At 46.0% G+C, this 21,278-nt stretch overlaps 1 protein-coding gene across 5 annotated transcripts; it reads left to right on the top strand.

The window, feature by feature from the left end:
* Window positions 1–1,555: 1,555 nt before the first annotated feature.
* On the top strand, window positions 1,556–19,579 carry pdik1l (PDLIM1 interacting kinase 1 like). Of its 5 annotated transcripts, none has more exons than XR_015109116.1 (4): window positions 1,556–1,652; window positions 7,386–7,681; window positions 13,512–14,796; window positions 16,189–19,579. XR_015109116.1 is itself a non-coding variant. In XM_086177644.1 (3 exons), the coding sequence occupies exons 2-3, from the start codon at window positions 7,397–7,399 to the stop codon at window positions 14,250–14,252; spliced, it is 1,026 nt and encodes a 341-aa protein (XP_086033770.1). In that variant the 5' UTR covers window positions 1,556–1,652; window positions 7,386–7,396; the 3' UTR covers window positions 14,253–19,579. The 5 variants fall into 5 exon arrangements, 3 of the variants coding, with proteins under 3 accessions (XP_086033770.1, XP_086033771.1, XP_086033772.1); XR_015109115.1 differs by having other exon boundaries at window positions 13,512–15,928; XM_086177644.1 differs by having other exon boundaries at window positions 13,512–19,579.
* Window positions 19,580–21,278: the final 1,699 nt, after the last annotated feature.

The following is a 21,278-nucleotide window of genomic DNA, read 5'->3' as shown; positions in this document are numbered from 1 at the left end:
TTCTCAATATAATGTGAGAATGAGAGGGTGAATAGTTTCATGTAAATGGATTTACAGGTGAGATTGAATGGAAAGAATATTCCTTTACTCATCCTACAGTGGGGAAATTTCATCCATTCACAGCAGAAAGTGGACAGTGGAAGAAAAAGTGGCCAAAAATAGAATACTCAAAAAATAAACCATTCTAACAATATACTGTATGTTAATATGTAAGAATTGTTCAACAAGTTGCACTAAAATAAAATTATTTTCCCCTTCAGGGGTCTCCACAGTGAATCCGCCTCCTCCATATAACCCTATTCTTTGTATCCTCCTCTCTCACCCCAACTCGCTTAACATCTCTCTCTCACTATGTCTTTAAATCTTCTCATTTGTCTTCCTCTAGACCTCCAATTCCAGCATCCATCATTGTCACTGTTTGTAGACCATCTCACCACTGTCTCCTCCACCTTTCCTTTCATTCTGGCTCATAGTCTTCTATCTCATAATACTCCCTCACACTTTTCTCCACTCATTCCAACCTGCTTGGACCAGGTTGCACCGCAACAATAATAGAGAATAATAATAGAATAGGCTGGTGAGGGTGGCACAGCGGTTTGCACTTTGGCCTCACAGCATGAAGGACCCTATTTCTATTCGGACAAGGGGACCTTTGTGTGTGGAGTTAGCATGTTCTCTGCGTGTGCACATGTTCCTCTGGGTTCTCCCGTTTACTCCCACAGTCCAAAAACATGCAGCACGTTAACTACAAAGAAAATTTAGGAAAATGAGTGAGTGAATGAATGTTGTCTGTCTTTGGAGGTGGCCCTGCGATTGACCTGTGACCAGCACCCCAACAACCCTGAGTGTAGGATAAGCTGTAGATTCCACAGCTTATCTTCAGTGTAGAAGATGGATGGGAAAATTGCCCTGAATGAGTGAGTGAGTGAGTGAGTGAATGGTTGTTTGTTCATATATGTGACTGGCGATTAACTGGCTACGCCTTGGTGTACCCAGGGTGTCTCATCATATTTTTACATTACAGTCATTTAGCAGCCACTTTTATCCAAAGCGGCTTACAGAAATTGCAATTCAATAACCGAAAATCCAAAGTACCAAAGTCGTTATGCAGAAGTCACCACTCTACCAAATAGCATCTCAAAACCATAAACATACATACATTCATTTCTTGTTTTTTTGGGGGGGGGATGAGTGCGATTGGTAGGATAGTGCTTGGTGAAAAGGTACGTTTTCGGCGCCCCATGACAGCTGGGGTAAGCTGTAGATGATAGATGGATAGATAATAGAATAAAATAGAATAGAATAAAGTAGAGTAGAATAGAAAAGAATAAAATAGAATAGTATAATAGAGATGATGGATGGTTCCATTGTCTTCTATCTCCCTTGTTAACTGCTATTTCCCCCGTCTTCCGTCGTACTCCCGGTGTCCCGGTTCGGGTTTGTTTTGTTTCTCTTTTATTGTGAAAGGCGCGGGCGGAAGCGGCGCGCACGCGCGAGCACCGCTGCAGCGGCGCGGCAGCTGCACGAGCCTCCCGGCCAGTGTTTCACGAGCCGTCGTCGGTCGGACTGCGCGAGGAGAACGTGCGCGTCGGTAATGGCTGCCAGGGGGAGCGGGGAGGACGACTGAACCCCGGACGGCGACGGCCGCCAAGGTGAGCCGCCGGCCGGGACGGGGTGGACGGAACGGGGCGTTCGGTGGAGGGGAGTGGGGGGAAGCCGCCACCACCACCGCTAACCGGCAGGTGTGTGTTAGGAGGGTGAATCCTTGGCGGCGCGCGCGCGCGCACACACACACACACACACACACACACACACACACACACACACACACACACACACACACACACACACACACAGGACAATAAACCGGCGGTGCCCGCACCTCCACGGCCGGGGCGCCGAACTTGGTGTCGCTGGGGACCGAGCGGCGGCGGTCCGACTCTTTGTTAGCGGTGTGATTAGCCGCTGTTAGCCGACAACAGCGGTCGTCGGGCCATATAGCTGTTAGCTTGTTAGCCAATCAGCCCTGCAGGGTGTCTAATTAGCCCGTTAGCATGGCAGCTATCAGCCGCGCTGCCTGCGATTAGCTGCGGGGCTGCAACGCGTGCTGCGTCCCGTGCCTTATGTCACTGATCGGAACGCCAGCAATCGAACGGACATGATCGATTTATCGCTTCAGGATGGGCAGGTGCACTGACTGTCCATCCAATAGCTTACACAGGTCACCTCCTCAACATATGAGAGTATTTTATTGACAAACATGGCTACCCGGATCAAACAATGGCAGTGCTAATCTTTAAGTCAATATATGTTTATACATGTATGTATGTATATTTGCATGTATGTAAAACTCACACCGAAGGAGCCAGGAATCGAACCGCCGACCCGAGGGACGACTGCTCTAACATGTGTCACAACTGACCCATATATATATATATATATATATATATATATATATGTATATATATATACATATATATATATGTATATATGTGTGTGTGTGTGTTTGTGGGTGTGATAAAAGTGCTTCACTTGCAGGTGTGTTTTGATGTGGAATGCACACACATTTACAAATGTATGGGTGTGGACATATAGATGTATAGAGAAACACACACTTTGGGGCAGGTGTGTGTTAGTCGAAGCCAATCGAAGGTTGGTGGTTTGATTCCCGTCTGCGTGCCGAGGTGGTCTGCTTAGCACCTCACAGGGCAGCTGTGCCACCAACGCTGTGTGAAAGTGATTCAGTGTGAAGAGCGTTGAAACCACAGGGTGTGAAAGTGCGATATAACTCGTGACCGTGCACACACACACACACACAGATGGAGACTATGGGATATTTTGCATTACTCTTTTCTTTTTTTTTTTGAGATTATCGACATTGAATGAACATTTTTGAAACAGTGATTTTATAAAAAGTAATGATGGAGGGGCTTTCATAGAAAGTGTCCATATGTGAACTCTTGAGCACACATGTCTATGACAAAACATCCCCTCTCACGCGTCGTCCTTCCTCGTTCTTGTTTGTCACTGCCGTGTGATTCTTTTCTCTTACTGAGAGTGAAGCTCAGGGTTTCGTGTTTTTGAGGATGTTGATGTGGTTTGGTCTGCATCTCTTTTCCTGTGCCCAAAGGTCTGTTCAAAGTGGGTTTGCATTAGAATCACAATGTGTGACTGTAATCCACTCGGTGAGAAGTGAAATGTTTGGAATGGTACCTGACACACATCGGTTGCTGCGTATGTTTAGCTCAACACTGATAGCCAGCCCATACAATCACTCTTTCATAGATCTACTTAAAAGTCGAAGCATTAGTAGTTCTTCAATGATTCGATCGGTTTGTACCTGCACTCACAGCTTGTCCAAGGCCGGGGTAGCGCTACTCGAGGCCTCCAAAGGATGATTCTTATGAATCTAAGCTGCTGTACTCTGAGTGATGCTGTGTTTTGGTTTCAAGGCCAACATTGAATTTTAAAATCAGCAGGATATTCCTGCTATCCTGAAACGTCCACATTGTACCCAGAGGCTATTTTGACGTTAATCTGGTTTAGATGGATATTGATGTGCTGCTCGTGACCGGAGAAAGGAAAAATAGTGGATAATAACATACTGCTGACTGTATGGATGTCATCAGTCTCAAGAATATTGACCAGTTAATATCTGTATTTAATGACAGACATTCATGTCATAACCAAAGAACAGGTGTTGGATGTTTTGTACCTTCCATTCAGTCATGAATTAAAGTAATAATCATGATTATCAGATAGGTCGTTAAAAGAAGCAGATAATAATAAAGGACTAATGGGGACCAGGACACATGGGGGTGTATTTGTGCCCTGGGAGCTGAACAGAATTGTGTAGCTACAAGAGAGGGCTTAGGGAGGGTGGTGGTGTTAGCCTTCTACACGTTTCCAGCCTACCTCTGTCATTATCAGGTCCTCAGCGTCATGGGAACTCTTTCATAAGCGCAACATGTTACCGAGGCTCGGCTTCAGGAACACGTGGGTGTGTTTTCAGCGACAAAATGAGGTGTGTTTGGAAGGTTTAGTGATGGAGTCCAAATGTAGCACCGAGCTATGTGATGGTCATATGCTTAACTTGGCCGGTATGTCATTACTCTAATTACATGTAGATGATATTTATAGGGCTGTATTTAGGCCAATGCCATCCTTGACATGGGGCTTTGCATTATCAGTACATCAATATCAGTGGATGGTTCTTTCCAGAAAGCTCACTCTCTCATCTGTAGCTCCACAGAGCTCCAGACTCCCAGTGGAGTAATTAATTGCAGTGTGAACATGGCAGGTAACGTCCGAGCGCCATCCCGGTGGATCAGCGCTTCTTCATTCGTGTCAGCCTCGGATACTAAACAGGGAGAGGTACTCTGTTGAATTGTTGGGCTCTCGTCACAGTTCTGAGCTTTTGTAAAAGAGCTAATAAAATTATTATGTGCTTAGTAAATTTCAGCGTCGCCATGCTGTCAGCTTCTAGGGCAAAGACATTTCTCCAATCGCAGGCTTGTAATGTAAAAATCGTCTCATTACAGTCTTTTCTTGAACAAAGTGCAGATAAAACCAAGACCTCTGACACCTAATTCACAATTTCTTTTAATGAATGTACATTTCAAGAGCCAGTGCGTTCCTCAACTGGGTTTCCTAAAGCACATTATAATGGACATTGAGCAAATACGTGGCAGAAAGTGTGCACTGCGCCAGGCTGCACATCTTTGTGAATAAGATAGGGATGCTGCCCGTCAGAACCTGCAGGATCAAGTGGCTTATATTTTTTCCCGTCAGTCAGAGGTAGGACCAAATCCACATTCAGCAGAACCATATGATTCTAGCAGGCTCTATCTCGTCCACATCTCAAGTGTCTGACAGTTGCTTGTCAACTTCCTCCTGCAAACTGATAGCTCTTATCTAATTACTTTTTGGACCCACACCCTTTAGGCCAATGCCAGAGGCACCGAACGTCCAAACACTCTGCAGGCTGTCCCCAGAGATCTGATTATTGTGGTCATTTCTGTCATTTCTGTTCACAACAGAAGAACTGTATAGTTTAAAAGTGATGTGGAGATGCTGTCAAATAGATGTTTGTGGCAGAGGCGGCATCAGAGGTTGTGCTCTGTACTCTCAAACAAGTAGAGTTTAACTTAGTAAACATACCATAGGTCCCATCACTGAAGGGACAGACGGAGGAACCTCCATCCAGGTAATGGCAACGTTCTCAGCAGGATGCTTTGAGTCTTGAAGGCTAGGGATAAGCTATTGTCAGCAGCTATGGCTCAGCAGAGTGCTCTTTAAAAATACTATCAGTCGCTATCTGGGCCGGGATAACAATGCCGGCCTTATAGAGGTATAACTTTGGAGGTGGACAAGACCTTGGATGTATTTGAGTAGGCGGGGCTCCAATAACTTCTATTTCTAGCTGCTCAGTGTCAGCTGATGCAACGTGGACATTAAGGTTCAAACCCCCATGTGAGGAAAAATAACTCAATCGTGTCGCTCTTGTTTTTAAATATTATGACCAAACTAAGGTTACTTAGGAAGTAAAGCAGGTCATTTAAAAAGAATATCCAGCGTTTTACAGTTACTTCTTTTTCATAAAAGTCTATGGCTTTTGGCCTTTAGGAGTTGAGCAGATTGGACACAAGGAGCTATTGCCTCAGCATGAGGGTTTTCTCATATCCGAGCTCCTAAATGAGGGAAAGATCTTGTGATGTCGGCAAAGACTGCCGACCAGAGAGAATTGATCCCACCTGCATGGATAGCCTTACTCGGAACACCAGCTGGAAGAACGAAATACCCGCAAACGTCCAAATACACCAGGGAGAGGAAAGATTAGCAAAGGGAGTGAGAGCTCTCATCGATTACTATTTGAAGAGAAGGAAGTGGAGTCAGCTAAGTGACGTCCAGTGGCTGAGATCAGACATTAGTGTGCAGGATGTCAGCCACCCTGTATCATAGAAGTCAACTACAGAGGCTGACAACTGTTCTGGCCACGGAGGAGATCTATGAAACGGAAATATTCGAGTGGGAGGCCAACAATTGAGCAAGAAAGAATGATGGCCATGATGTCACGTTGAGTGGTGGAGCTGGCGAGAGCTTTGTGATGTCACCTTGTCAGTGTGACATCACCTCCAGTCTCTTTTATTTTTTCAAGATGACATCATCTAATGTTGAGGAACAAGCTCGTAGGAGGATGTAAACCCATCATGGACCCCAACCTACCTAAACACTCAGCATAGCTGCGGGAGAAGCTGGACTCATAACGTAGCCTTTGGACAGCAGTGGAGGGATTTACAACTCCAAAGGTTGTCACATCGCAGTACAGGGAAACCCAGTGGGGTGGCTGAGATATGCAGATACGTTTCCAATGATTTCAGAAATACAACTCTTACATCTAAAATATCTGTCATTGTTTTAAGTGCTGGTGGGCTGTATGGCAGTTGGTGTTAATGGAAGATGATTAAGAGGTCACAATGTCAAATACAGATCCCTGTCCCACTAAGCCTTTGTTTGGACAGCGGCCTTGGTGATCCAGCTGGCCGTCGACTGAAAATCCCAACTTTAGTTCACTGTTGTTTGAAAGTGGGCAGAAAAGAATAAGACACTTTTAAAAAGATGTTCCTAATTTCCTAATTAGGTCAAATCAGTGCTGCTGTGTCAGATGTCTTTTATTAAAATGCCTGTGAAACGGCTCCGGAGCTAAGCTTGTCCTTGTGTCGGGACAATTTGTTCACTGCTGCTTTTTATCTGACATGGGATTTTAAACAGCCTAAAGTGACAGATGTATATTTAAAAGTAATTAACGTTGATCGTCACGGTCTCTTTTGTCCTCAATTCACCCGAAATGTGAAATTGAGGAATCTGGTATATGTGTTTTCAGGGAGGTATTGATGACAATTCCTTATTTTAAGACCGACCAATGTTGGGTTCGTGTGTTCACAATGTTCTGGAATACCTGGAAACGGATTCTCCAGGTTTGGAAGACTTCAGGAATGTGAATAAAAGAAGAAGGGTTGAGAAAGTCAGGGATATTTGCTTTTTTTTGGAGTTTTTTGTTAAGCCTTGTATCATATTGACTCCTTTTGTTTTTTGTGACTGGAGGTTCAAAAGCACACCCAGAAATATTTGTACACTATGGCCTTACACATAGACATGCTATTTGGGGGAATATTAAATATTTAAAATATTCACTTACTGACAGATGGGTTGGGAAAAATCTCAAAAAGTGTTTGTCAAAGTGCAGGAAAAGCTGTATAGATAGTGTCTGAAAATTTAAAACGTCCCAGTGATGTGTTTGGCCCTGCAACCATGCAGCGGCTGGGAACATAAACAAATAAACGGCGAGTTTCGAGCTGAACCCGTGTGTTGCTGTGTGTCAGCAGTGAGGACTAGGATGGTCAGCAGCCAGCCGAAATACGAGCTGATCCAGGAGGTGGGCCGTGGCAGCTACGGCGTGGTCTATGAGGCAGTGGTGAAGCGCACCGGCGCCCGGGTGGCCGTGAAGAAGATCCGCTGCCACTCGCCGGAAAATGTGGAACTGGCTCTGCGCGAGTTCTGGGCCCTCAGCAGCATCCAGAGCCAGCACCCCAACGTCATCCACCTGGAGGAGTGCATCCTGCAGCGCGACCAGCTCGCCCAGAGGATGAATCACGGCTCCAGCTCCCCGCTGTACCTGGAGGTGAGCTGCACTTCATGTCATAGCCATTTAGAAAGAGGACAACATTAGGGGGGCCCATTAAAGACCTTTCACTTTCCTTTCCATTTCCCCAAATCCACCAATCTGTAGTCACTAAATTGATAGATACAATATTCAATTGTTAAAAGTAATGAAAAGTAAAATAATGAGATGTTTCATATCAGTTTTCCTGTTACAGTTCCAAGATCCAAGTGGAGTGACAATAGTATTTAAAGTCATTTGGTCTTCTTTCGCAGTAACAAAAGAATAACGTTATTTATAGAGCCCTTTTCCCAGCCAACGTTTTTACTTTTTAACCACATTAAAGCGGTGGGAAGCGATGATCGTGTTGATGTGTTTTCTGTGTGTTTGTCAATAAAGAGGGTTACAGCACCTGGAGATGTCAGGTGTCTTCCGGCAGGAGACCGTTTCCTGAGGGTCGATATTGCGATGTGTTGTTTATAACGCGCTGTTTGAATATTCTTCTCGCCATGGACAACAGCAAACAGTCATTTTCCTTCTGAGGGTGTTGGAAGCACCATAGACAAAATGCAGAGATTCTGATTTTCATTTTTTATTCACCAAACAATCAGTGCCGGACAGACATCAGTGTCAGATCAATGTTACAGACCAAAATGCTCCTAAACTACCTTAGCCTTTGGTAAGAGGGAGTAAAAGTTAATTTCTTCTCACCCTGGAGGTGAGATTCTCTTTTGACGTGCTCTCTGTGGACCCATTACATGACTCCATATGTTAGTCACATACCCTGACCGACCCACTGCTGGAAGGGTTCCCTCAAGTATTCTAACCCTGATAAGCCTCATTACAACAGTCAAAGAGGAGGGAGGACAAAGCAGAAGAAAGCGGAATGAAGTTTCACAACAAATCCCCATTTAATAGCTGTGAAACTGAAGAAGTGAGAATTAGTCAGAAATACCTCAAAAATGTGAGAATTGACTGGAAAACACCCGGAGAACTGTCAAGAAGACTCCAGATCATGAAGTGTTATTCTTGACTAAGTAACCTTCTGCTTCCTCGGTCTAGTCCTTTCCAGGAGCAGGTTTTTTCTCAGACGGTTTATGAAGGCCCTGGTCATCCTCTGCAGCTCCGACCTCCACGTTCACACCAGACATGGATTGTGGTCCTGGACTCACTTTTTGGAAAAACAATCAAACAGCCTCTTGGCATTTCACAACTTCTCAGGAAAGGCTCATGTACATTTACAGCGGCAAACCATTAGCATGCAGGGTTTTTAAGGAAAGTCATGGAAATCCGTCCAGACAGGAGGGTGTTGGGTTGCTGATTTACATGTAATATTGGTGCTGAGCAACAAGTCACCCTCACTGTTTGAGGACAGGCAAGCGGCCAGCATCTGGAAAAACCGGAACGTCAAGACTCCTTATGCTTTGCTTGGTATTAGTTTTTCTGTTGTACAGAAAAACAATCATATGCTGTAGTTAAACCATTACATAAGTCAGTGTCAGCGGGGAACTAGCAAAGGCAGGATTAGACTGTTTAAAGTACAGTGAAACTTTGAAGGACCTTAGAATGAAGAAGTGCACTGTGATATGCTCTGTGGTACAGAGGTTAGCTCCTCCCCCTCACAGCAAAGAGGTCCCTGGTCTTTCTGTGTGGAGTCTCCATGTTCTCCCTATGTCTGCGTGGGGTTCTTCAGTGTTCCTCCCACAGTCCAAAACCATGCTGGAGCTTCAACAGAGACCTCTAAGCCCAGCACATCCCTGACTACATGATAACCAGAATAGGGAATGAAGGAATGAATGAATGAAAGTTTTTTTTAAGATTTCATTGTGTCCCCAATATTAGACTAATAGAAGACTGTCAGCCAGAATGAAAGGAAAGATGTACAAGACAGTGGTCTTGTAAGACCAGCGATGCCGTAGGGACTAGAAAATGTTAAGATGACAAAAAGACAGGAGGCAGAGCTGGAGGTTGCAGAGATGAAGATGCTAAGGTTCCCTTTAGGAGTGACCATGATGGATAGGATCAGGAGTGAGTCTATCAGAGGAACAGTACATGTTAGATGTTTTGGAGAGAAAGTCAGAGAAGACTGAGATGGTTGGGTCATGTACAGAGGAAGGATAGTGAATATAGTGGTAGACAGATGCTGGAATTGGAGCTGCCAGGCAGGAGGTCTAGAGGAAGACCAAAGAGAAGATTTATGGACGTAGGAAGGAGGATATGAAGGCAGTTGGTGTGAGAGGAGGGTACAGAGAATAGGGTTAGATGGAGAGGGTTGATTCGCTGTGGCGACCCCTGAAAAGAGAAGCCCAAAGTTGAAGAAGAAAATTGTGTCCCAGTATTCAAAAAACATAAATGACTAAAAGAATTTAAAGCCAGTATGACTTTGCAGTAAAATATATATGAAATAATGCATTAACAGAAGGATTAATTGGTCACCAATGTTGTAAACACCGGGTCATGTGGTTCTGTTGTCATGTGCCAATGTACTACATAATCCTAAATCTTCTCTCTGCTCGGTCAAACGTTGTCATGTTTCCACTGACTGGTTTTTATAAATGGGCGGTCTTTGACAACAAACGCCACGGTTATTGTCAAATCTCAGCTGGGCAGCTGCTCAAACAGCGCCGCCGTCCAGAGTTGCCGGTAATCAGATGTCGGATCATCAGGTAACACAAGAGGAGCTGTTTATTTGCCCCAGATGAAGTCATGTTTGCCAAATGCTGAGTGGAGCTTTGCTGGCAGCACATTTCTGAGGAGGCAAGGCCTCCGTCAGGACGCAGATCCAGCTGGACGGAGCAGGATTGTGACAACATGGAAGTTGAAAGGCACTTGTTGCTCAAAGGCATGTCTCAGAAAACTAAAACCCCTGGAATGAACGTGAAGCTGGATTTGATTTACAAACTGCTAGGGGATATCCTGTAAACTTTCTTAAATTCTCACTGGAATGTTAATTTAAAGCAGAGCTCCGAGACCTTATCGTATTCTTTTGAGTCCAGTACTGGCTTGTAGATTCTCCAGATTTATTGATCCATGTCAAGAGTCTAGTCCAGGTCATGACACTTCTGAATCAGCTGATGACCCAGATGACTGATGATGGTCAGACAGTGAAATCTACTGTTTGGAAACCACCTAATTGGATCCAGCCATACTTCGTTGAGTAATGGTTTTCGTGGCCGGTGCACATTCGCTCACTTGAAAACGGTGTCCCTGAACAGACGTTCACTGGGTTTAAGGGAAAAAAACAACAGCTGCATTTAAGGACACATCGCCGTTTTGGAAAATTGGCTTATACAGCACAGGCGTACGATGGCAATGCGACAACGTTTCGAAAATATTTTACGTTTCATGCAAACATAGCAGCATACTCGGGATGATCCCGTAAAAGATTTTTTTTATAGCGTGCAGGATTGTTTCCGGAAAGATTTTCTATTGGATTGCAGTTCATGAAGGCTAAGGGCACTTAACACTTTACAACCCAGAGCAGAATGGTTGTTTATAGTTACTGTCTATACACTACGCTCCTTTAAACTGCTCTGTTTTGCCAAACTACCGTCGTACTTGAAGACTGCTGGTAGGTTAGGCCATCTCTTGATTTATCACACCCTTGACTTATTGTCGAGTCGCCAGATTGGATCTCCATGGTAGATCAAAAACTGCCTGAATTCTACAAGAAGAAGATTAATGCTCTCACCTCTGTTAGCTTAGCACAGTGGACTTTAGTCCCGAGGAAGCATTAGCCACCTTCTGCAAAAGTCCTCAAACGATGCCAGTTCCTTGTTGGGACAGTAAAGGTTGCCTGATCCAATCCTTGCTATTGTTCCTGTTGTGAAGACAGATAACAGGTGAATGTCCCCAAAACGTATCATCCTTCTTACAGCTGATGACAACCAGGACTGTGAGAGCTATTCTTCGGTATGGATACTTGTCTAAGCTCTGGGCACATTTGGAGAGTCATTGTTCCTTCTCTAATGGTTAAATCATAGCAGGCTTTTATCACATTAGTTTTCAAATAAGATTATCAGTGGCTGAAGCAGGCTGGGTCTTTGGGGGCAGTATTCAGTTTGTGCTCAGTTTGGTAGTGAATCAGCATGTTTTTCAAACAATCTGCCGCTGAACGGGTTGGTGCTTCTCCCCTTGCATCCGTCACTGAGCCGGGTTTCGGGGTATGGGTCATCAGACGTATCCAACTGTGAAATCGTGTTATCGTGACAACCCCGTTGGCCCCCGCCATCACGTGTCCTTGGGTTCCAGGGCGGGGGCTCCGGTCTCCGGCCCCCTCGTTGGGCAGCCGGTCATGTCGTGGAGCCCCCCGCTGTCTGCCAGCAGCCTGATTAGGGCCCATTGTCAGGCGTTCTGCAGCAGCAGCACTGGACTCTTTCCCAGAAGCTCTTTGATTCCAGCTCTTTCTGGCTCCGGTGTTCCAGGACGCGTTCGCCCGCTGAAGAACACATGATAATGGGGCGGAATTATCTGACCGCACCAACTGTGGGACAATTTCCATCCATTCTTCATGGGTAGTGGGTTCTGTGGCTTGTCCCATGAAAGAACACGTTTGTGTCCAGAAGCCTTTTGTTTCCTGTTGCTACGCTCGCTTCCATTCAGAGCATGTGTGACTCTGCTGGCACGTTGGTGCCCAACGTACCCTCATCTCTTATCAAAGCTGTGTGTTTCCTGCACCCTATAGGAAACACCCTTTAATTTCTGGTCTTTCAATCCTCATTTGAAGAGTGGGGGGGGCTACAGGTTTGCGATTCACCGTCAGAAAGCGGAGATTATTGGTCGTCAGCTGCAGAGGCCGGGTGGGGGCATCAAAGCTGCTCCTCGCGCAGCTCTGATGAAGAAGAATGGCCCACACAGGCGGAGGCTGCCGTGAATACAAAGCCAGAGCCGCCTCGCTTCTCTCGTCACGGCTGACGGCTTCCTCGTCGTCCGCCACTGCTCTCCTCGTTTGGCTCGGTTACGATTAGGAGCTTTGGGCCGGGTCCGGGTGAGATAATCACCGGCCTTTTCCGTCTCTCAGGCTCCACAAGTTTTGGCACCATTTGTTGGTTTCTCGTAAGCGAAGGGGGAGAATTGACACTTAATCAAGTGAAACCCTGTAGGTGTTGTCAACTCTAATTTTCACAGATGCGTACAAGATAGCGAAACAGAAGTTTCCTCCCGAACCATCCGGGTGGGACTCAGATCTCCATTTTAATCTGAATGATTAAACTCGAAGACGACGACGTGTCAGGCAAAGAATCCCTCGAGGACCACATCACCTGTTCATATCACAGATCCTTGTGTGAAACAAAGTGCAAGAACTAAGAATCAGGGATATTTATATAAACATTAATTTTCTCTGTCGAGTGTGTGCTTGGTGCAGCGGTGCCTTCCAAGGAGAAGAATAGAAGGCATTAAACATGATGGGATATTAATTAGGCTAATCCTGTTCGGAAAATATCAAATAACCCCACACAAAAACATGAATTTAATAAATAACAAATAAAATAGTGTATTATTATTTGTTGTAACTCCCATTGAAATGACTGAAGGCCTGTTAGCACAGGTTCAAACCGCTTCCAGCGTTCCTCTGATTACTGCTTGGACCAAGACTGAGAAGAACATCAGAGCAGCGTTTTATTTAAAAAAGGCTGAATACATCATCACAGCTGTGTCTCAGGTGCAATGCTAAGCTAGCCGGATTAGTCAACGGTAATTCAATGTCAACGATGACTTTGCCTGTTTTGTGCGTTCATATTTTGAATTCTGATTTCAGTTGTTTGGCATGCTTAGCTAACTTTTGGGTGCTTTTGGAAGCGTAGATCCACCTCCCTGTGAGCTACCACTGACTCCTGCTGTCTCTCCTCAGCTGGTGGAGACATCTCTGAAGGGCGAGATCCGGTTCGACCCCTGCTGTGCCTACCACCTGTGGTTTGTCATGGATTTCTGCGATGGCGGCGACATGAACGCTTACCTGTTGTCGCGCAAACCCAGCCGCAAGACCAACACCAGCTTCATGCTGCAGCTGGGCAGCGCGCTGGCCTTCCTCCACCGCAACCAGATCATCCACCGCGACCTCAAGCCTGACAACATCCTCATCTCACAGGCGTGCACGCCGGCCGGCTCCTGCGAGCCAACGCTCAAAGTGGCCGACTTCGGTCTGAGCAAAGTGTGCTCCACTTCGGGGCTCAATCCCGAAGAGCCGGCCAGCGTCAACAAGTGCTTTCTGTCCACCGCCTGCGGGACCCACTTCTACATGGCGCCGGAGGTGTGGGAGGGCCACTACACGGCCAAGGCGGACATCTTTGCCCTGGGCGTGATCATCTGGGCCATGGTGGAGCGCATCACCTTCGTGGACGCCGAGACTCAGAAGGAGCTGCTGGGGAGCTACGTGCAGCAGGGCTCCGAAATCGTGCCGCTAGGAGAGGCCTTGCTGGAGAACCCAAAGATGGAGCTCCTGATCCCGGCCAGGAAAAAAAGCATGAACAGCCACATGAAGCAGCTGATCCGCGAGATGCTGTCCGCCAACCCTCAGGAGCGGCCCGACGCCTTCGAACTGGAGCTCAGGCTCGTCCGCATCGCCTGCAAAGAGCTGGACTGGGACACGTGATGGAGCCTCGGCGCCGACGAAGCACACTCACACACGCACACTCACACACACACACGAACGCACACACTCACACACACACACACTCATATCCTCATAATGTCACCTGCCACCACTCGCCTTTTCACCGACCGGGAGACGCGTGACACCCACCACTGCCGCCACTCTCAGGCAAATCACTTCACCACTTCCACCTCCTCTTAGATCTGAACAAGCTGCAGAAAGTCCCTCTGAAGTCCTCTGCGTGGCAGACAGCTGGTCCACAGACCCGCCCCATCCCGATCTCGGTGCTAATTGTAATCTAATGCAATATTGGAGACCAACCTGTGATTTTTTTTTTTTTTTTTTTTTTTTGCCCTTTCCCCTACTACGTACTCCCCTCCCATAACCGACCTTCAGATCCCGATTGACGTCTGCTTGGGCATCAAACTCAGGAAGTCAAACCCAACAGTGCGATGGGCTACCGCTCCGCTCTCCTCAAAAACAATACCGGGACCGGTGCTCCGAGACAGCCGGGCTGCTTTTCCAGCCGCCGTCCAGCCTGCAGGTGCTCGTGTCTTTTTTTTTTCTTTCCTTTTTTTTTTTCTTTTTCTGCCTGACACCCCGAAAGGCTGTTCACAGAATGTAAGCACAGTGGAGTAGGTCGCCTTGGTAACGAGCCTTAAGAATCGGCGTTTGAAAGTAGGAAGTGTGAGGGATGATTCTAGATTACTACAACTTGGATGTTGGTATTTTCAGTGGCGTGCCGGAGGCACCTTCCAGGCAGTCAAGAAGGATCACAGTCTGAAGGACCCGATCATCTGGATCCCATGGAAGGTTGACGAAACCTAGCGTCTGGCTCAAAGTATAAATATTTAAAACTAAATATTCAAAGAGTCTTATTAGTATTAGTTGCCAGGCAAATACTGAAAAAAATCAAGTGAATCCATCTTTCAAAGAGGGATAACATTATCATTGAAGTTAGGAATGTATTCGTGCCTAATATTTCATTTTTTGGCCAATATGATTCATTTTGACTCCAATCTATTTCAAAAGGCATTAGATGAAGTGTAAAATAGAAACAATGGACACGCATAGAAACATCAAGAAAGTGGGTAGCCTGTCAGCGCGTGTTTTTCTTGCTCGTTCTGAACTCAGCAAGCCATTTGGCAAAGTAAAAATAAAATAAATGAACAGAAGAGGTAAGAGAGAAGAAGCATGCAAAAAGGAAGGTGTGTAAAAGTTATTCTTTAGTTGCTGTTTTTTATTGTTTTCAGTTGTTAATTTGACCAGGACAAAGGCTTCGCAAACATAACTAGTTAAGTTTTCCTCCTTCAACTCATTTATAATATTTAATAACTCTTCAATAATCAGTCATTCGTTCTCATCAGATCCCTTCAGAAAGGGAAGAATAAAAAGTGAAGAGAAAATGAGCTTGACTGGCAACCGCCAGTTTCCTTGTAAAGCTGGGATGACGTCAGGAAAAAAGTGAATGAATAGAAATTCAAACGGAGGAGCAGAGTCCAGAGCCCCATCCTCACATCTGGGGTGGACTGTTATTCACCAGGAGATCCAGGAGACCCCCGGAGCTTCCCAACAGGCGTTCCATTTTTGACCGGCTCGGAGGCAACGCTAGGTTTTGGATGGACCTTTCAGTTGAATTGAAGCGTGCCGGTCCCACCGCAGGGCAGATAAAGACGGTATGAAATAATTGTCCAAGTTGTACCAAGTTGTAAGAAAGGCTTTATCCTCGACTGGGACGAGACCTTCTGCCCCCCCCTTCCCCCGAGTTGGATTAAAAGGAGGAGACCTGCTCACAAAGAGTAACCTGCACTGGAACAGCAGCGACATGAATATTCACCTCCAAATCCCAGATGGGAGACTCGCCCGGCTTAGAGCGGGGACGAATCAGCCGGAAGCACTTTTTTAATTTTATTGTTGTTATTTATTCCTGGTACAGTAACTACCTGCCGGAGTTGAGCAAAGCTGGATGGGGTGCGATAACGGCGTCGGGGTTTGTTTACCGACAGCGTCAGCCGACTTACACGCCCTCTCACCTTCAGGGACGACGAGAGATGACACACCAGCACACAATCCTCGGTGAGCCGGAGGATCTCGCAAATTTTCCTCCTTTCTTTTCTCTTTTGGTTTTTGGACACAAAAAAGCCCGCCGTTGTGTTGAACTTGATCTCCTCTCACTGTGTCACCGCTCCCTGCCTCCTTTGGCGCGGCATCTTACAATAATCCCTTTCTTCATGCTTCCAGCAGGCTCATACTTAAGCCTATTAAGTTGTCGCAGCACTTGGCAGAGGATCGTATGGAGACCCTCCTCTGCCTGCAGGTCGGAGAAACCGTGCGCTTTGATTCAGCCGAGCCCCCCCCCATCCCCCACCCCACCTCTGCCTCGTACCGACAGGAACAGACCGTCTGAAGGATGAGAACAATCAGCTGCCATGAAGAAGTTGTGCACTTACACAAATTGGGAGGAGAAGGAGAGGGCGAAGGGCTTGGAGAGGAATATCCTAATCTGTGAGATTAAAATGGAGAATCCAGGAGTAGATGAACTATATTCACGAAATTAAGAATGTTTCAATATCAGATTTGGAAAGTTCTGGTGCCATCGGGCTGTCTCAATGGTATCAACACATTTATCTGTGCTCTTTGAGCCCTTAAATTCTGACCCTCTAATTGTCCCAACTTAATGGCATTCAATTAGGATTGAAGACTTTACCGTTAGGTTCGGTCTGAAGGGGTTCTTGCTCCCCCAAAAGAAGGCAAAGCAAACAGTGCAAGTAAGCTTCAAAGTACATCTGACAGGGACAAAGGTGTGTCTCCTCCTCTGCATCGATCCACGACTGGATCACCAAAGGATTCTCCAGAGGAACCTTGTCAAGTAAACCCTGGTCACTATTCTGTAGATATGACAGCTCCAGGAGCTGACCAAGAAGGCTTCTCAGATTAGCCAGCGCTAAGTGTCTGGTAAAAGTATTCCGTACTTCTCTGTAAGGGTGATCGTTTTTTACGCCCCAAATGGTTTTCATGAAGTCACAAGAACACTGTCGAAGATCACCCAACAGGTCAGCAGTCACACTGCTCATCCATAAGTAGAAGAGAACCGTGGAGTTAGTGAACTTACATTGTGGGGAAGAAAAACAAAATTTTGAAAAACTGTAAAACTCCAGAGAGAAGATTGCTTGAGATTATAAAACAATTACCTGAAAACCAAAAGAATCAATGTGTTTGAACCTGCGTGGTAACCAGGTTGTAGCGAAACAACGCGCCTCTGCTGGCAGCCTGGACACAATGGAAGCTGAACGCCAGGATTTGAGAAAGACAACCCCAAAACTGACCCCAGTCATCACCTCTCCGCCCTGAAGGTGGCAGCCCCCGCTTTCAGAGAGGAGGAAGATGCTCTTCTTCCTCCCCGCCTGACAGACGCTGTCCAGCCTTTGCTTTATCCCCCGTCTTTGCACACGTGTAAATACTGTACAGAATCCCCGGGGTGCCCATAGGCGCAGCCCCCCGTGGCCCCCCGACATGTAAATTGCTGTGATGGATTCAGTTTTGGGAACACTTGATATTACGGTCCGTGTAATAGGAATGAGCTAATCACTGGTAATTAAGGCCTTAAACTCAGCACTGCTGAGCATCAGTGTTTGACAAGCACTTAATCTTTCAACCAGGTGACACATTTATACAAAGTTGAGATTTGTATCGCGGATAAATCTACAAGATCATTACGCCTTTACAAGGTTTATATGTTGCTACAAGAAGCTGAACATACCGTCAGCTATCTGCATTTCTCAGCAGTGTACTGTACGTTCTGCCGCATCCGAGCGGCTCCAAGTAAATTATATTAATTACGCATGGACGTTGAGAGAAGCAGCAAACCAGCCTTGGTAAAGGCTTAATTCTTCAGCTGAGTGCAGTTGAAAAGGGCGTCCTTGCTAAGCAGGCTGCCATTAGCACTTATTAATGTGTCACAACAATGTCTATGACGCTTCTGTGAACAGGTAGACTCTTATTACAAGCACCTTAATACAGTGTTACCCACTTTTTAGCCGTGGCTTTGGTTACTTTCGCTCATTGAAACAATGTGATATATATATATATATATATGTGTGTGTATATATATGTGTATATACATATATATACATACGTGTATATATATACATATGTATATATGCATACATATATATGTGTGTGTGTGTGTGTATATACATACTTACATATGTATATACACACACATACCGTAAATTCCGGACGATAAAACAACAATGCGTCAAATTTATGGATTTTTTTGAGGGGGGGGGCTAACGAGCTTCACACCGCTAAAACGTCCTCGTCACATCGGACCGATGAAATGACCGGGAAATTCTGAGGCCGTTCAACTCCGACAGATAGTGACAGGCTAGCTGGTGCGGCTTTTATTAAGGTGCGCTAGTCCGGAAATTACGGTATGTATATATATATATATATATATATATACACATATATATATATATATATATATATATATATACACACGTATATACACACACACCCACCCACATATATATGTATGTGGGTTTGTGTGCAGGTCAATCAATACTGTGGGTGTGCTCGTGATAATTGTGCCGTTTCCATTGGCCTGTTTGTGAGGTTGGTGTCCAAGGAGCAAATGTACCACGCGGCTCCACCCCGGCTAGTAAAGGGTGACCGTAAGCCCCGTCTGTTTACAGAGACCTTTCTGTTTCGTTTCAAACGCCGTCGGTCGAACCGTGGCGGCCCCACCGTGAATCTTGACCCTCTGTCGTTCAGATGTTCGGGAAGAAGAGCAGTTAGAGGAACACTAGCTCACTGGCTTTGTTAGTAACACAGAATAATCCAATGAGGGAATTATCTCTATCCCCCATGAGACCTAGTGAAGGGTCTTTCCTGATGTTCGGGGTGGAGGATTATTTCCCAAATTGGCGTCGGAACTGAAAAAGTGTCCACGAAGCCGCTGCCCTCAAAGCTGCGTTCTGTGACGACAATGGACACTGGCCGGGCCCTTTGGGACACAATTTCCGATTTACCTCCGGTCCTTCTACCTTCATATCCAAATGGCTCGCTGGGCCTCCGAAACTGTCCTTGCGAAAACCATAAAGTCATGAGAGGGTGCTGTAGCTTTGTGAGACATATTTGGGGAAAAAAAGCTCGGCGTGACCGCCGAGGGTCTCTGAGGTTTTGAAAAGCGTCCCGTCAGAAGACGATCACACTGAACCCAACAGTGGCTTCATCTGAAGGACTTCGGTCTTTGAACCAACACCTTTTCTGCTCTGTTGTCATTGTAAGATATTTTGAAAGAATAAATGAAGTTTATCAACTTACAGGGTAGCTTCCTGTGTCATTCATTTGCCTAACCCAGTCTAATTGCCATTCATTTATTTATTCATCCATCTATTCTGTATTTCACTTGTCCTGCATTTACAGTTGGGCCAGAGGTGGGCTTCACCTTCACTGGGCCACTTAGACAAACATTCACCCTGTCACTCACATCTGGACAATGCAGGGTTCCTAATGAACCTCCTGCATGATTTTGGCCTGTGGGAGGAACCCGGAGGAGCCCCATGGTTACCCGAGTACTCCTATGGAGACTCCTCCACCTTCTGCGGTGAGGCAGAAGCGCCGACCGCTGCGCCGCTTGAATCTACAGGTAAATATGAATTGATGAGAGGCTGACCTATATTCTGCACTCCTGCTCTGCATCAAGGTAATTCCCTGATTCAGTGCACCTGCTACCGTGATTTAAACCCAATCAGTCCTTTCAGAGTTCTGCAAACCTGGCCTGACGTTCCTGGTCATGTGGAAGCAATGTAAGAACACACAGCTCTTCACCTGTGAGTCCAGATCTACGGTCCAGCCGCTAAACAGGGTGTGTTGTTGTGCAGTTGAAAGTGTGAGCTTGGCCAGAGAGCGGTGTTCAGACAGGTCTGGGTCATGATGAAGAGGAACCATTGTCACCAAGAAGAAGTCAAGTTGACCTTCTCTATCGTCCTAGATGTCAGCAAGGCAGATTTTGCCGTGCACGGTGTCCCAGCTGCTTGCTGCCCCAATGATCGACGCCTTCAGGGTCTCCAACGATCAACTCTACCAGGTACCTGAAGAAATCCTGCACGCTGGCATTTTAGTGAGAAAAAGCGGTGGCATCTGGAACCCAGAATGTTCAGGAGCGTTCTTTTTGGTCATGTGAGGGCATCTACTCAGATTTATGATGCGGATGTTCAGTAGACCGATTTATCATCAGTCTTGAAAACAGACAGAGGACTTTACATTTTTCCATGTTTGTCTTAATCCCCCCCAATTGTACTCCAAAGCCATGGTTGGAGGTAGGCTGAATCCAAATCTGTCTTTGTGCGGTTGGACAGAGGAACTCCCTCAGATCTGTTTTGGGATTTTGATGTTACAGAAATGCTTTTCTGGCCAGGCGGACAATCAACATGTTTAGAAACCTCTTTGAAAGCAGGCCATTCAGGAGAATCTGCGCGCCGGACCTCCTGGTGACTTTATGGAAATTACTTCTAAGGGTGAACCCACCTTTTTCATTCAGTGTCCTCAACATGCGGCCAACTAAATGACAAGGTTGTCATTTCAGGCAGACCCTTTTTTTTTCTGATCTTAGTTCAATAATGTTACGCAACTCTTATTATGAAATTATTGCTCAATAGAAGTTCATGTAACTGTTCATGCTTTTCCTTTTGATCCTCTCATTCGGACGAGGGGACCCAATGAAGACCCGCATTAGTACCACAGAGGGCAGCATGTAGAGGATTGTATGCCAGTTTGGAAAGTAAGCAATGGCTGCTAATTGACACGCAAAACTGTCAGCGGATCTTCTGAGGCAGGTCTTGGTCGTCTGGTGACTATCATGCACTGACTGCAACGAGTGGGCAAGTTGAATTGTAAACTGCCTGGTGTCAGCAGGATAGAATGAGCTCTACATTTGTTCTCTGGCCTGAGGGTGGAGGTCTGGTCCTTGAGGATGGAGGCCGCTCTCTTCTGGACTCTGCGGTAGTAGATGTCACAACA

The sequence above is a fragment of the Fistularia commersonii genome, chromosome 30, assembly GCF_037954325.1.
Source record: "Fistularia commersonii isolate RoL2024-O1a breed Wild chromosome 30, RoL_Fcom_v1.0, whole genome shotgun sequence".
NCBI lineage: Eukaryota > Metazoa > Chordata > Actinopteri > Syngnathiformes > Fistulariidae > Fistularia > Fistularia commersonii.
The sequence above is the reverse complement of the archived record's forward strand: the minus strand, read 5'-3'. Positions and strand labels throughout refer to the sequence as shown.

What these genes read in the sequence shown, in the direction of transcription:
- pdik1l (XM_086177644.1), top strand. Translation starts at nt 7,397, where the DNA reads ATGGTCAGCAGCCAGCCGAAATACGAGCTGATCCAGGAGGTGGGCCGT. An exon ending in GCTCCCCGCTGTACCTGGAG is followed by an intron (nt 7,682 to 13,511) that starts GTGAGCTGCACT and finishes GTCTCTCCTCAG; the next exon opens with CTGGTGGAGACATCTCTGAA.